Genomic DNA, 16,660 nt, shown 5'->3' with positions numbered 1-16,660 from the left:
CTGATTGGTTTTACCGAATCAGTGTCAGTAAAACTTAAAAGAGACATTCAAAAACTGGCGCCCCTTAAAATATTGCAAGTCATCCTGTGTTTCATCCAAGTTTCTGTCACCTCTTAGGAAGGGAATCTTGCAGACTAGTCAACTAATTCATCGAACATAATTTTCAACGTAACAAGCACATTTATAATATCAGCTTCATGGTGACAAAAACATCGGCAGGCACTTTCTACAGGTTAGAGAGCATAAATAATGATAGGCTTTTTATTGCTTTCTACTTAGGAGAAAAATATTGTGCACTTTTAGTAAGTTAGAGGTTTTGAGTGTTTTCCTTAAGCTTATTGAAGCGTTCCAACCTGTTCTGGTTACTCCAGCGGGTTTTGCAATGTGTGCTGCATTTTCTCAATTTTTTCTAAAGTGCAATTTCCTTGGTTTTAAATTTTAGTGACGGTTTTCGAACACGTTATAATTTCTACCCATTTTCTCAATTGCTGAACGTATGAAACTAAAACCTCAAATGAGAATACAGATTCATTTTCATCGTTCATGAGATGAGACACAAAGTTTTTCTTGCTGATCTTGCAGAAATAGGAGGAAGGTGATTCAAACTTCAAATGATGCTTGTGAAAATTCGTTTTATGAGGAGCAAAAGTTCGAAAACATTTGCATCGAAAATCTTTGTGGGACTGGAAATCTTGCGGGATTTTGCTCTCGATCCCACAGGATTAATCCCGAATAATATCATGCGAGATCTTGCAGTATTCGGAGCCGGTATTTCAGGATTAGAAACCCTATTTCTAACCAAGCCACAAGACCTTGTTGTTGTGCTTTTTTTTTTGTGTGAAATTCACGGAAGTTTGGGATAAATTCGGAAGACCTATATGTTATTTAGATAGTTTTTTCCTCCGAATTTACTGTGTACATTTTTCAACTTGAAAGAAAGGAAAAAAAAAATTCTGTTATTCAAAAAAAAATTTTTAGAAAAAATTTAATTTTTTTGGAAAATTATAAATTTTAGGCCTTGTGCAAGACATGTAAATATTTTTTGATTTGTATAAAAAAATTTCTGTGATATGTGGATTGGGTCGGTAGAAGCAACTTTTTACCAACTTGACATCGAAAAAAAGTTTTTTTCGATGCACCCTACTGGTTACGTTACTTTGAAGATATGAAATACAGCTATAAAATAGTTGGAAAAAGCACACACATGTGGTTTGAGGTGGTAGAGTGCTCTGAAAAAAAACGTTAAGCTCACTAGAGATAGCTATTCTTTTGAAAATGAACAAAAAAAACTCAAAATAGCAATAGCCCAGTAAACGGACCTGTTCAATCCTTCGAATTATGACGTGCTAAATGTCGAACAGAACCAAAAAAAAAGTTAACATGATTCCAAGAACTTTTTTTTTCCGGGGGGGGGGGGGGGGCTAAAAAATTGAGGTTAAATAATAATCACATTAAAATTCTTGTCAACTGGGATGAACTATGTGGCAACCCAAATTTCCAGTTTCGGTCCTAATGTGACCAACTACACTAAAAGTACTTATTCCAAATGAAAATCTCGATAGTGATAAAATCATGAATCACAACATAGGATGGAAGGAAGTATTAGGTTAAGAACCGATATCTCCATTGTAAAATTTGTGCAAGTTCAAAATCTTGTAACTAATGACAAGAAAATTGTATAGTAGAAACAAAAATATAACAGATAGTTCAAAATAAATTGTTGATTTAACTGCATTCAAGATCTTTATTTGGTACTTTAATGTTATAAGTAGGTAGCAGAGCATTTTCAATCCTAGCAATTTTTTTCATATTTATTGTCGCCTGAGAAAGAAAATTTTTTTGGCGATGCCGTACGTTAAATATTTATATGCAACCAGCTCAGAGTTTCTCAAGGCCTATATTCAGTAGTGGGCTTCTTAAAGCTGAAATGATGTTAATCCTGATGAAGTGTTAATATGTATCTCTAATATCTTTCGTTTCTTGGAAGCAGATTCAACAATTGGTGAGAACTGGAGATTGCAATATCGGACCAAAAATTCAATACCGGCATTCGATATTTTTAAAATGTGATATACGAATACCGGTTTTTGAAATTTCTCGAAAATTGCTCGAGAAAATATTGTTTTGTTGCCACATTTCATAATTTTGTACAAAAATTGTATTATTATGAAAATTTATTGTGAACAAATATAAAATGAAGGAACAAATGTCATGATAAAAAATCAATTCTAGTAAAAAACATAATGCATCTATTGAATTCTCTAAGCCTGGAACTCATTTTAGTGCTCAACTTTCCTGCAGTTGAAACTTAACTTTCTGAATTCACACAGGTCTGTGAACGATGCGTGATACACCTCCTCTAATTTAATTGCCTAAAAGTATTTTATTTTCAAAACAAATCGGTTTGCTGCATGTCATTTTTGGATAAACCCTTTTGCGTGTGTTTTCTTTCATCTTGTGTGTGTTTCAATTATATTTTTAATTTAAAGTTTGTTGAAATTTCTTTCCTGAGAGGCGATACTTTTCCAATATTAACATAATTTTCTCTTGAATAGGGGGGGTTTGTGTTTACTTTTTTTGCCCTTTGGTTTGAAATTTACGATAAACTTGACTAAGTTTGATCTTGTTAGTTTCTCTTATTCGTTTCAGCTTTCTTATCAAAATTCTTTGCAATAATAATTATGTAAATATCTGAAAAATATCTTTGAATTCGTAGAACATATTTATGCTTTTCCTCTATGCAAATTTTCAAGGCAATATATAATTTCTAAATATTATCTTGCCAAGTATGAAGCCAAATAGCGAGACGGCACAACAAACCAATACTGGTGCCAACAAATTGCCATTTGTAATGCTAACAAGAAACAGTTTTTGTTAAATTTTAGTACAGTTGAGACAAATATTTAAGAAAAAAAATCATAAAGCATTCCTGCAATTGATGGTTTGAATAAATTGTTCATCGGACAAGGGGGGGGGGCATTCAAAGTTACACTCGAAATTAGCTTTCTCAAAAGGGAAAATGAGCGATCAGGGAAATGGAAAAAATAAATACATAATGCACAAAATACTTTTGTTTAATAAAATTCTATTAGTTCATGCTTTTGAAGCTGAATTTTTACATCAATAGATTGATTTCGGTTCTGTTCTGTATCATGGGAAAATAAATGTACATTTAAAATATAAGTAGATATTTAATAAGTTAAATTGAAATTTCTAGAATTAAAACTATTTAATTTTTTCAGCTAACACCAAAAATACCGGTATTACGAAATTGCAAAAATTTTCGAAATACCGGTATTTGGTATACTAGTATTGCAATCCCTAGTGAGAACAATAATATTTTGTTAACGTATTGCTTTTCAAGTACATCTAAAAAAGTACTTCGAATGTTAGAAAAACACAATTTTACAAAATTCCTTTTAAAGCTGAGCAAGACTTGGTTCTCCAAGTACCATAATATTATGCCACAATGTGTCATTATTTCTTCCTTGATTAATTGAAGTAATTAGACCACAATCGGGGAAAATAATATACATTTTCATAGCCAACCCCCCCCCCTCCAGTTATAAAGTTTTCCCCACCGCAGAAAAGCCGTCCTGGACAAAATATAATTTTAAGAAATAAATAAATACCTTACTCAAAGCTGGGGGTGAAAGTAAATTACCTCCTCCTAACACCCCCCCCCCCCAAATGACAGGCCTGCCTAACACTTAGGACAGTGTGAGGCAGTTCAACTTATTTGAGTTGGCAATCTTAATGCAAGAGCTGCACCAAAGATAATAGGGGTAAAGAGGAAGGGGCTTAAAATTCATAATTCAGTCACCATACTGGAGTGGACAAAGACACAGCTCATGTTTGCTGTCAAGTGTATTTTTCTAATGGCCATTCTATCATCGCTACGGTGTGTGCATTTCATATGTGTTTCAATGTTGAGGCACTGGCTGAGAGTAGATTGTTTCATGGATAAATAACTTCTTCCTTGGACTCATAATCATTTGAAGAGCAACGTTTGTCAAGCTGTCGGCAACATACTTGTGGATTTGCCAGAGAGAGTTCAATTCCTATCTGAAGGAAAGATATTTCAGTATTGGAAAGGGTTCAAAGAAAGGTAACTAGACTTGTAAGGGGACTTTAAGATTTAGACTATGATACCAGGCTTAAGAAGCTTGGAGCAAAGGATAATCAGAGGGGACATGATTCAGTTGTTTAAATTTATTAAAATGAAAGATGTTAATGGATTAAATTTTTTGCACGGAAATCAGGAAAATGGGTCATTGTTTTAAGCAGCTTTTTAAATCTCAGGCTAACCTGCAAATCAGGAAAAACTACTAACTTTAGTAGGGTCGTGGGCACTTGGAACAGCTCACCGAAAAAGGCGGTACAGTGAAACCTGTGTAAGTTGACCACTTGCAGTGCACTACTTTAGTGGTCAACTTAAACAGGTGGTCAACTTACAAAGGTTGATTTATATGACAAGGGCTGATTCTGTGCCTGAAAAAGGTGGTGAACTTCACAGGTTTTACTGTACTGAGAAAGGGGGTGGATAGCTTTGAGAGGGCTATTGATCTTCATTGGGGGCTCATAAATTGACTAGGACCAGCCTAGTTGGGCCCAAAGCCTGTCGCTGGTCATCACATTTGTGTTTAAAATGTCATGACACAAGTGTATTCAAAATAATAGACGATCTGTCTGACTCGATCTTTAAATCTGGGTGAAAATTAATTTTCAATGTTGTTCTTTCTGCTATCTAAAGGGAAAACAATATTTCTGCAATGTATGCAAATCCTTGTAGTATTTTTGGAAATACAGCAGTCACAATGAAGAGAGAAATTGGTGCCGAAATCTAATCCTCACCAGTTCACATGTGCACTAAATTTCATTTGATTCCATGCATTGCATTTCGAGATAGATCACAAAAAGGAAAAAGCCAAGTCAAACGCATGCAAAGTCAGACGGACAGTTTCTAAAAAATTATTGAAATAAAGTCTAATAAATGTGCTAATCTGTCAACATTCGAAATTTTTCGCGAGACCACTAGTTTCTTCTGTATAAAATTGACATAAGAGTTCTCAAGCTCAAAATGTATACAGTTAAGCATTGTTTATACATCTCTTTCAGGGTTCGTAATGAGTTTCAGAAATAAAATGAAGGAGTAAAATAAGATTTTGAAAGAATACTAATGGGATGTTATTAAATGATGCTGCACTTTTTTTCAACATATTTGACTCCCTTCCCTTTTTGTCTCACTTCACCTTACTCCTCCTCTTTTTACATGTCATATTTTTTTATAATCATATCGATATAACCAGAGCCGGATTTAAGGGTGGGCAGGCGGGGCTACTGTCCCAGGGCCTCCACAACAAAGGGGCCCCCACAATAAAAAAAAATGTTTACAAAATATCCTAACTTTCACGGGTCCAAAATATTGGATATATACATATATATCAAAATATTTGGATATATATCAAAGTATTTGATATTTTCGAAAATATGTTTTTTCGAACCCTTAATAGGGGCCTCCACTCCTTCATTGCCCCGGGGCTTCCACACTTCCTAATCCGGCCCTGGATATAACTGTGTGACATCACTTATTGTCATCCTCTCTCTTCCCCTTGCCAATTTCATGAACCCGTCTCCCCCTCAAAGCATTGTCCTTTTTAGAATATCATAACTGCAATTTACTAAACAATTGTTTTTTTTAAACACTATCACTTAATATAGTACATATACTTATGTATTTTTGAATATTTAAATAATGATTAGAGAACCTGACTTATGTTGCTGAGAGTGTGGTAGAGGAAAAAACAATCATAAAACTTGAAAAAATAGCCAAGCACCATTTAAGGATGTTTTACTAAATCTTATGAAATGCCTTAGTCATATAATAATATTTTCATTCAATTTTTATAAAATATGATCAATTTGTAAATCACATCTTTATGATAAAAATGAATATACGAAATTACTACATTAAATTCACCCTTATACCTTCGCTCTTGTGATGAAGTTAAGTTGTCGATCGAAGTATTTTATGTTACTATCCAGGGGTCTGGCCAGAGGATATTTGGGTCCGTTAACGGACCCTTCACAAAAATCCGATCAACCAAAACGGACCCTTCACAAAAATCCGATCAACCAAAACGGACCTTTCACAAAATCCCGATCAAACAAAACGGACCCTTCACAAAATTCTGATAAACAAGATCGGATCTTTCACAAATTGTTTATTGAAAGAGCAAATCTGAAAGTAAAATAACGCATATTTCTGTGTATAAACCGATAATTTTTTGAACCTTTTTTTAAGTCAAATAAGAGGGATCAGATTATAATATATTGATATTTAATATAATATTGATATTTAATATAATATGTATTGATATTTTTTTTCAAAATTGGCTAATTTTGAAAAAAAAAAAATCGGCACTCTTGCGATGCTCCTTCAAGCGATAAATAATTCTAACTGCCAAATAAATATAATGGTTCTTTGTTGTATCACAGTTAATTAGCAGTGGTCCTGTTGTAAGCTTTCCTGAAAAGGCATTGGTAAGCACTTTTCTCCCCTCTCATGATTTAATAAACAATAATAATATATATCTGCGAAATGAACTTAGAATTGCAAAGGGATAGTAAGGGTGGGGGAAAAAATATGATCGCTTCAATCGCTTCAGATAGGGTTACCAACTTCAAAATTATCACCACTTAGCGTCTGGCGTTGAACCTTTAATAATGACTTGGTTAGAAAATATTCCCATCATTTTACCAGCTTGTCAATATTTGCGTTTTTACGGTGGGTGTGGTGCGATGTTTAATTGTTATTTTGGGAGAAAATTATATGGGTTTTGATTTTTCGATGCTAACAAGAATGATTAACTTTAAATAAACTCTTTTAATTACTCTTTCTTTTTTCTTTAGATGTCTACATTTTGAAATATGCAATCTTTTAACATCCGATATGAGAATCATATTTTGTTCTTTTTTCAAGCTAACATCGCTTTATTAGGATGCAAATAAATGAAAAGTCTTTTTATTTGTTAGAACTCTCATTTCAAGTTTTTAAAGCAAAATTCCATTTTCTGTTATTAAGTCAAAAATTAAAATGCTGAATAGATGGTTTATTTTATTTTATTTATTTATTTTTTTGTTTCAACTGTGTCCACAGATATTAATGAAATGTTTATCATAGGACTCTAAAATGCAATTTTAAAATAATTTTATCAAAAATATTTCTTTCACTAGCTGTTTTTATACTTTTGATGCCTTCACTTTGAGAATTGCGATCTCTTTGCATCCACTACGGATATCCGATTTTTAGAATTTTTGATGACTGTTACGCTTTGTTAAGAGGTAAACAATTAAAATATCTTTTTATTTTTGTTAAAATCACGGAATTTATAAGTTTTAAACGAAATTCTGTGCTTTTTAAGAGTGTCTTGAGTCAAAAAGTTAAATGCTGAACCCTATTCTGAATTTTATTTTATTAATTTATTTTTTTGGTACAATTATTTTAAATACTGTACCGAAATATTTCTAGTAACTATTTTTCTAGTCTAATTTAACATAATGTAGAATGGTAGATAAATATTGATACTTGAGAAAGATGTCCCCCCCCCCCCCCCCCCCCCGCCAAATATCAGACCACTCCAGAATGATTTTCTCGACATAGAAGAGGAAAACACTCAACTTTAAGTTTAATTGATGCAGTTTGTGCCATCTCTACACTCTAAAATTTCGTTTTAACAAAAAAAATTTTTTTTTTTTGCATAATTATTTGATTTTTCACAAAATTAATTCATTTTTCACAAAATTATTTGATTTTTCACAAAAAACGGACCCTGTGAAAAATCCAGGACAGACCCCTGCTATCATAGAGTAAGGTTTTGTAGTCTTGAACTAAAAAAGAAGGAGTCAAAACCAAAATGAAGGAGTCTGAAGGGCCCTTCGGAAAAATTTCCTAAATGAAGGAGGATTGAAAGAGCGTACAAACCCCTTGTTTTATATACGTTTTTATCATGTATACATTTGTTAAATTCGTCTCTGGAGAGTCAAGTAACATATTAACGTATATCTATTATATGTTTTTTCATTTATGCACTTTTTTCATACAGTCCCTTCAGAAACATACAAACGGTGCTTCACTATGCGATTTATGTGTTAGTGCATTATTGTTCCTTCTCACTAAAAACACACCTGCAATTGAACCTATAAGGGAGAAAATGATTTTAAATTTCACATCTTTAAAAACATTTTTTTTTTTTTTTTGAGCTTTTTTTTTTTTTTTTTACTGTAGCAAACTTCTTAAACCCACTCCACAATACATTTTTTAACTCATTGGAAATATAGACTGACAATAATACATAGAAAAATTAAATTCACACGGTATAAAGCTATGAACCATATTTATTCACAGAATCATTGGTTTGCAAATAGTTTAGTTTAGATTTAACATTTGAGTTAAACATTTATCCAAAGCTTTATAAAAAGAATTATTTTTTTGCCTTAACATTTTAACATAGTATAAAACAATGAAAATGCTAAAACAATAAGTTTAATAAGTCTAGTAGTCAGAATAAATTAAAATGTATAAAATTATCACCAATCATAGCCAAATGTGAGGATTAAATTAACCCTAAAAAGCTCAGAGCAATATTAAAATGTTTTTCTGTGAATAGCGCGTGCATTATCTTCATCATATTCCTTTTTAGATACCCACATCTTTTTGAAGGTATCTAATGAGGCTAAGATAGAACCTCCTATCCATGTTGAATATAGTCTTTCTTGAGGAGCTGAAATTCGTATTTTAACATCCTTTGGTGCTATTTTCTTAACTTCACTCAATAAGCGATCTCCAAAACCTTTGAATAAAGTTGAACCACCGGAAAGAACAATGTTTTGATAAAGGACTCTTCTTAAATCCAGATCTGATTTGTGGATAGCATATACTAATACTTCATGTAAGCCTTCATCTTCTTCACCAATATGATCTGGTCTGAAAAGAATCTCTGGGGCTCTGAATCTAGCAGGACCTATTTCTAACGTGTTTCCGTCAGGAAGGGTATATTGGGCTTTCTCCAATTCTGTGGTTTCTTCACGTTGAGGGTTACTGGCGAGATAGCAAGCTCTCTCTTTAATCATTTTTACTATTTCAAATTCAGCCGTAGTTCGGAAATTCCAACCTTCTTTTCGTAGCAAAGTGCGCAAATGTCGAGTGACATCCCTTCCAGCAATATCTACCCTCATTATGCTGTTAGGCATAGCAAATCCTTCATAAATTGGAACAGCGTGAGTTACACCATCACCAGAGTCCAGTACAACGCCTGTTGTACGACCCGTAGCATAAAGGCTTAGAACAGCCTGCATTGAAATGAACAGTGCAGGTACATTTAAGGTTTCAAAAAATATTTCCGCCGCCTTTTCCCTGTTTCGACGTGGGTTCAAAGGCGCTTCTGTTAATAACACAGGATGCTCTTCTGGGTAAGTTTGGAGTTGCTCCTTTGAATAAATATACTGCCATATTCTTTCCATGTCATTCCAATCAGTGACAATACCGTGTTCCATTGGATAGCGTATGGTAAGTAACCCTCTATGTTCTTCTGCCTTTGGTCCGACAAAAACGTCACCTTCCAGTGCACCAGCCATGACACGAACATGTTTAGGCCTACCAATGTAGTTCGGAAAATGACATTTTGGAACTTGGTCACCTGCGAAACCGGCTTTGATGACACCAGAGCCATTATCAATGACTACAGGTTGATTTATAATGACATCATAAGCTTCCATTTTATAAAAGATGCAGTAAAATATTGAAAATTTATAAACTTTCTTTCACAGAATTCAGTTTCTGAATTTCAATCTGTGATTGTGCTATATCATGCAAAGCTTTACGTATCTGTTCTAATAAAATCTCACCAACATGAACAACTTTTTCTAACTTGAGAGCAGCCTCTTTATTTTCTTTATCTAAACGCTTCAATTCTTCTTGTGACTCTTGAGTAATATCTTCATTAGGTAAAAAATCAATCAAAACATCTATTTCTTTAGCTGTATTAGCAATGAGAGAAGCAAAAGTCTGACAGTAATCTTCTTTAGATTGCTCTGACTTTACGGGAGATTTTTCAAAGTCGGGAAAATTTCCTAACTGTGCAGTAGCTTGTAAGACACCAATACTGTTACAAATATTCTCAGCTTGAGCATCTACAGCATCGTGCAACTGTGTTAAACGATCAGCCATCAGCCTGAAGAAAAAAAATAACAATTCAAACACACACACACATTGTATATATTTGAAAAATGTTCCGACTTTAAATACTGTCAAACCACGGATTGCATGGAATTTTCAAATGTCCAGATAAGACGAATCTATGTGAATAAGGGGGAAAAGTAAAACTTTGATGCGCGTATTCCACTCATTTGAATGAGACTTTGCTTCTGCAAAAGCTGGCATCGGTAAAAAATAATAGATTCGTCCATTTCCGGCTGTAAGACGGACGTTTGTCTTGCCATACAATCCGTGGTCAGACAGTAGACTGAAAAGATCAGCATTAACAGTACCCACGAATACTAGTAGCAATCGCTAACTAATCACTACTTCTCCCAATCCCACTGTTATCAATTGAAACGCCATTAATTGTTTCTTTTGTATATTTTCCAATTATGATTTTTATTTCTGAAACTAAAAAACATATCCCAAGTTTTACTGCGGGGGGAGAAAGGTGGGTTTGTCACTTATTACTTAGTGCACATTGGGTTCACCTAACTTCAGACTTTGGAAGGGGTTCCCAGAACGAAAAAGGTTGGGAAACCCTGATATAGACCAACGTGCGAACGATGTTCACAGAAAATTTTTGGCTTTGCAGAAAATATTTTTAAGCTACTGACGTTAATTTTTTTTAAAGGGGGGGGGGGGAATCCCAGTTTTTAATTCTGCTCCAAATATATGCCATTCTTGCCCTGTCTTTTTTTTTTTTTGTGCAAAATTCTAAAAAATGATTTCTTCTTCAAATAGTGATTATCCTACGCTAATTACTTAAAGATAAAAATTCAAGACAAAGGAGCAAAGATTTGAAAATGGAGACTGCTGCTATTATGACTGTACAATTGTTTATTTTACATAGCCTGAATCACGTAAGAAGAAAATTGAAGTTTGTAAAATAATCAACTTCACAGAGTAAAAAACGCAGATATCCGCACCTCATTAATTTTACTTTTTTAACAGATAATACGTATGAAAATACGGTATTTATTTTTATGCAGAAACACTTAGCTTTAAATGAGTAGCTGTTTTTCTAGATTTGTTTACAAAGTTGTTTACAAAGTTAAAAATTTTGATAAAATTCTGAAGTAAAAAGCAGGTAGTTATTGTTTTATCTTTGTCAACAACTTGAGTAGTTTCAGATCTACATGAACTTGTTCACTATAAAATAAAAATAATAATAATGATCATGTGATTGATATTGAGCAAAAAATAATATTTAAAGAGGTTTTTCTTCAGTTAGTGAAAAATAAGTATAAACTACAGTGAAGCACCGTCGATACGTTTCTCTTTTATACGTTTTTATCAATTATACGTTTTTAAAATTGGTCCATGCAAAGTCTAACACACATTAACCTATACCTATTATACGTTTTTTCGTTTGTACGCTCTTTTCATGCAGTCCCTTCAAAAATGTATAAACGGTGCTTCACTGTATGTTATTGCAAAAAAAAAAAATTTAAAGCACTTTTTTTGTATTTGTTTATTTTAATAGTATTTGTATTTGCAGAAAGCTTTTCATTTTATCTAAGTCTGCCCCTAGTTTTGTCTCACAATTAGTAACCATTTGTTCAAAGCATTGAGAAGGAACTACCCTCTGAAATCAACTCGGGGTGTGTACCCTTTTGGATACTCGCTAAGCGTAAGGGGTGGGGGAGGGGAGTATTCCGGTGCCTGGTTGAACATTTCAGAAATCTGGCAAGCCTAAATAAAAGTAAACAATGCTTTGCCTTTTCAGCAAAAAAAAAAAAAATTCTTGAGAGGGAGAGCTTAAAAATAGTAAAAACTTGCTACCAAGCAGGCGGGGCACTTAAGGGGATTAGGAGGGGCAATTGCCCCCCCCCCCCCCCAGTTATCTGAGAAATTATTTGTTTACTAATACTGAGAGTAGTTTTGTTGTCGCCTTGAAAATGCATTGAGTTTATTATCTTTGCCCCACGTTACTTTGCTACATAAGAATGCTAGACATTTTTGCTTGGGTTTAAATTTCCCATTTCGGAAATGTCTGTAAAAACTTAAAAATTATGAAAAAAAGCGAAGACGAGACTCTCATTTACGGATAGGATACATTGATTTATGTTTAAAAAGGTGATACAGAATCTTGGAAACGCCCAACCATTATATTTAACAAACATAAGATCGCGTTCAAAATATCCCATTGAACAGGAAAAAAAGAGACACAGAAATTTAAAACAGGATATACAAACTTCTGATGAAACAAGATTTTATTAAAATATGTGTGCAAATTGGATGAGTCACACGATGACGCTGATTATACATACATCATATTTATTAAACAAAGCAACAAAATTACATATTGCTTTCAAAAATACTTTGGTCCACTCAAAGACGTAATTATGGTAGAAACAAAGGACTCAAACATAAAAATTAATAATATAAATGCAAAATAATTTTCAAACTTACAATCATCATAGCTCTTCCATAGTTGTTAAATTGACATTAGCTAAGTAGCCGAGCATTATGCCATGTAAAAGTAAGAACTAATAGTTTCCTTTTATACCACCAGTTGAAGACAAGCGAAACACAGAGTTTGCGTTCGTTGACTTCCGGTAGCTAACCGGCGGTTGATCACATGACAAATAATGACGTCGGCTCCAAGGCTTTAGCATGCGCTGACGTCATTAGCTTTCGCGTGATTGACTGGCTACCAGTCCAACGTCCAACTCGTCGAACGCAAAGTGAAAAAAAAAAGAGGCTTGTGTTCGCATGGGGCCGTGGTAGCTAGCCCGATCGGTAGAGTGTCGGATTCGGGGCGGGAGGGTCCTGAAATCGAACCTCGATGGTCGAAGATCCACCGTCGTCATTAAAGGGAACTGGGCGACGTTAAATATGCTCGTGGTCTTAATGTCCTCCAAGTGAAACGATACCTCTGGGGGTGCTAGCACCAGGAAGCTATTAGCTCCTGGTCTAGTTCTAAATTCTCATTAACTGTTCGATCCGATGATGGTGCTGCAATCTATCGGTATAAAAAAAAAATAAAGGCAAGGCACTTAGTATGCAGTCCTCGACATAAATACAGTTGTAGTCAGTTGTGACTCGGAATCGAATGGACAGTATTCACCTGACGTCACTGCAGGTAAAACCCTCACTGCAGTGCATTGTGGGAACTGTAGCAGACGAAAATCCGGCACTACAGCGTATAATAACACTTGCTTTTGTGTGGCTTATAAACTCTTCTTTCTATTTAAAAATGGGAGGTTTTTTACGTTTTTAACTAGGAAACGTTGTAAAAGAATGATGAACGATTCATTTGATACGAAATACTCTCTTTATTATCGTATTTTTACGGGTTTAAGCCTCTTTGGTTCCTTATCAGAAACATGGTGAAAACTCGAATTCTCTTTTTATTTTCCCTGTTTCACAGCATTTTCCATGCATTCGTAAGTCTTTTTAAGCGTTTAACATGTTCATTATGCCCATGAAGTCCAGTTCCTTAAATAAAACGAGTTTTTTTAGCACTACTGACTCTACAATTGGTCAAAATACCCGCAGACGGACAGCTGATGGGACCGTTGCCAAACCGTGAATAAGGTCCATTGTGTTCGCATACGCAATGGTTCTCATAGCAACCATGATGACCGGTGAAAACCTTCTACGGCACTCACTGCAAAGTAATAAGCGGAATGACCGCGGCAACCGGTTTTTCTATTCGAAAGGAAAACTAAGAATTTTTAACAAATGTAATGTTATTTTGAAATAAAATACATACTTATACTGTTACTTCACAGAAATGAATGGATATATTTGAGGCGCGGTGAGCGAACAATTGTATATAGCTCAAAACTAAATAAATAAATATACAACGGAGGCCCGACAGCTTCATTTTGTTCTGCAGACTGACGTTTTCGTCAAAAAGAAAAGGAAAAAAACAGAGACTTTTTTTGTTTTTGTTTTTTAGATCATGAAGAACTGGTTCAATAAAACTTGGATAAAATCTTTGAGAAAATGTATCCCAAACAAAATGTGGGAGGCCTCAAATGCGACTGAGCTTTCCCTAAATTCTGAGGTTGGTCGGACTTAGCCCCTGTTCATCCCCATTTGAAGAAATGAAGTTTAGCATCTGTACACCTAACATGCATAGAAAAGTCCGCGTCCTTTAGAAGTCAGGCGGCGCAATTGCCCCTCTGACTTTGAAAGATTAATGCTTTTACAAATACATAACTGGAAATGTTTTTTTTCTTCCCCCGACCAAGGGCGCTCATATAGGGGGGCTTGAGCCCCACCCCCTAGAAATGAGAACTTCCTTGCTTTTAGTACTGTTTTCTTTGCAAAAATGTAAAATCATTTGTTCTCCAGCTATTAATGAATAAGTAATTAAAAATGTCAAATTTTAATGACTAATCTATTCTGAAATCTGCTTCCATGGGGGAAAAATCCTTCTAAACCATGGTTAAAATATCTGAGCCCCCCCCCCTTACAAATTTGTATATGGGCGCCCATGCCCTCGACAAATTACAATATAGTACTTCCTTCTCCTTCATTCAGCGAATATAATCGAGAAAAGAAAGACAATTCTTGTGGTAACTGCTTATTACTGTCCGGTAAATCAATATCAAACCTCTAGAGTGAATAAGGAGATGGATTATAAATTTCAATTTATCTTTCTTCAAGTTTTTATACGGAGCAGAGAAACAAAAATAGAAATAGGGTGAATCTACCACTCCACCCGAATGTGAATTTAAATAATAAAACTTGAGCTATGCAGTCAAATTGTTGGCTGGCGTTAAATTCTTGTAGGACTTGGGAATCTCTATAAATCAAACTTTTGAATAGAGCAGGGAAAGAGTTCTCAATTGCTACCTCTTTCCAAACTTCAATTTCTTCAAGAAAAGTGTAATGCCTATGTGTTCCAATACTTCATCCTTGAAGAACCAGTATTTTTAATGAGACATTCTATGCTAGATGCTAGTGAAAAGCATAACATAATAAAGCAATTTTTTAGACATTCTTCAGACACACAAGTAACTGCCGACCCATCTAAAAAGCCTGAAGCTGAATAACATTCAAAGTTTGCTTTGAAGTAGACAAACCTACGAGATTTCTTCCTCAGAATGTGTGTCTTGTTGCCATATATCCCTAGTATCTTACAAAACTGTGGCATCAGTTTGCCTTTAGTTTAGAATTAACTTAATTTAATAACACAAAGGAATGATGCTTTTCATGGGCAGCAAGAACCTGGCAAATCAAAACAAAAACTTTGTTAAAAAAAAGAATTGAAGAGAATTCTTTTTAAATGTATATGAGGATATTGATCCTTCCCCCAATCTTTCAACTTCCAGAAAATAGAATTTTTGAGCTAAGTTTGGGAATTAGTTCCGGTTTATCAAAGTATTTCTACGACTTGATTAGCATAAAAACTTCAACCATGTGTCTTATAAACTAAGAATAATATGGGTTGAAACTTCATCAAAAAAAGTTTATGCAGGGAAAGAGATGAGAAAGGGAATTATGTGCAGTAAAATACACATGCTTCTTAATGCAAGCCAAAATTTTGCCAAATATTTAATTTTTGAAATGATTATTGAAAATGAACAAATTGGACACCTTGTATAAAGTTTTTAACAGCAAAAAATACGATTACATTTTATGATCCTATTTTACAACTTGCAAAAATTATTTAATTCAAAAATCTAAGCATTATGAAGTAATTAAAGCTTAATGTACAATGAAGTGAAAATACAATGGGCAATTCTCCTGAAAAGCTAATTTGCATCCCAAATTTTTCAACTTTTCATACGGGGTGCAGTTTGGCATTTTACAGATTATTTGAAGGTTAATTTTATAAATGACGAAAAATGTCAGAATGGATTTTTTTTTTTGCCTTAGTTTTCTTACATTTTGCTTCATGAATAAGTTGATCTATTAATACTTCATTAAATTTATTCTCTAAAATCAAAATAAATGAACTAAAAATTCTAAAGTATTGGAAAATTTAAAAAATACTCATTAAATAATTTTTCAAATGAGCTTCGATTAAACTTATGAAATAAAACATCCAAAGGTTAAAAAATAAACTTTCAAAAATTGGCATCTGAAATTATTGGAAATAACGCATTTTTGTCATGGTATCCTCAGTCTATTATTACCAACTGCATTTTTATAACTTTTGAACTGGATGTTAATGACTAAATCGTAAAACTCTCCTAAAACCCTGGATTACACCATTCTTAGAAGATTTTCAAATGAAATGCAAGGATAGGAAAAATAAATCACTGGAAGAGCTTTTCTGCATTTCATATTTGCTATTCTGCACAAGTTTTCTAAATGTTTCTACATAATATTGCGTTAACTTGAATCTATTCTTTTTCCTCTTTTTGCATTAAGAGAAAAACATGTTCGGGAAGAAAATAACTAGAACTTTATTGCTTCAAATCTCCCCCCCCCCCTTCC

At 33.9% G+C, this 16,660-nt stretch overlaps 2 protein-coding genes across 2 annotated transcripts; both read right to left on the bottom strand.

Moving 5' to 3' along the window:
* Window positions 1–8,379: 8,379 nt before the first annotated feature.
* Window positions 8,380–9,915, bottom strand: LOC129227739 (alpha-centractin). The gene has a single exon (XM_054862347.1). The coding sequence runs from the start codon at window positions 9,775–9,777 to the stop codon at window positions 8,647–8,649; it is 1,131 nt and encodes a 376-aa protein (XP_054718322.1). The 5' UTR covers window positions 9,778–9,915; the 3' UTR covers window positions 8,380–8,646.
* Window positions 9,809–10,228, bottom strand: LOC129234279 (mediator of RNA polymerase II transcription subunit 21-like). Its single transcript, XM_054868275.1, has one exon. The coding sequence runs from the start codon at window positions 10,226–10,228 to the stop codon at window positions 9,809–9,811; it is 420 nt and encodes a 139-aa protein (XP_054724250.1).
* Window positions 10,229–16,660: the final 6,432 nt, after the last annotated feature.

This window comes from Uloborus diversus, chromosome 1 (genome assembly GCF_026930045.1).
Source record: "Uloborus diversus isolate 005 chromosome 1, Udiv.v.3.1, whole genome shotgun sequence".
In the NCBI taxonomy this organism is placed as follows: Eukaryota; Metazoa; Arthropoda; class Arachnida; order Araneae; family Uloboridae; genus Uloborus; species Uloborus diversus.
The sequence above is the reverse complement of the archived record's forward strand: the minus strand, read 5'-3'. Positions and strand labels throughout refer to the sequence as shown.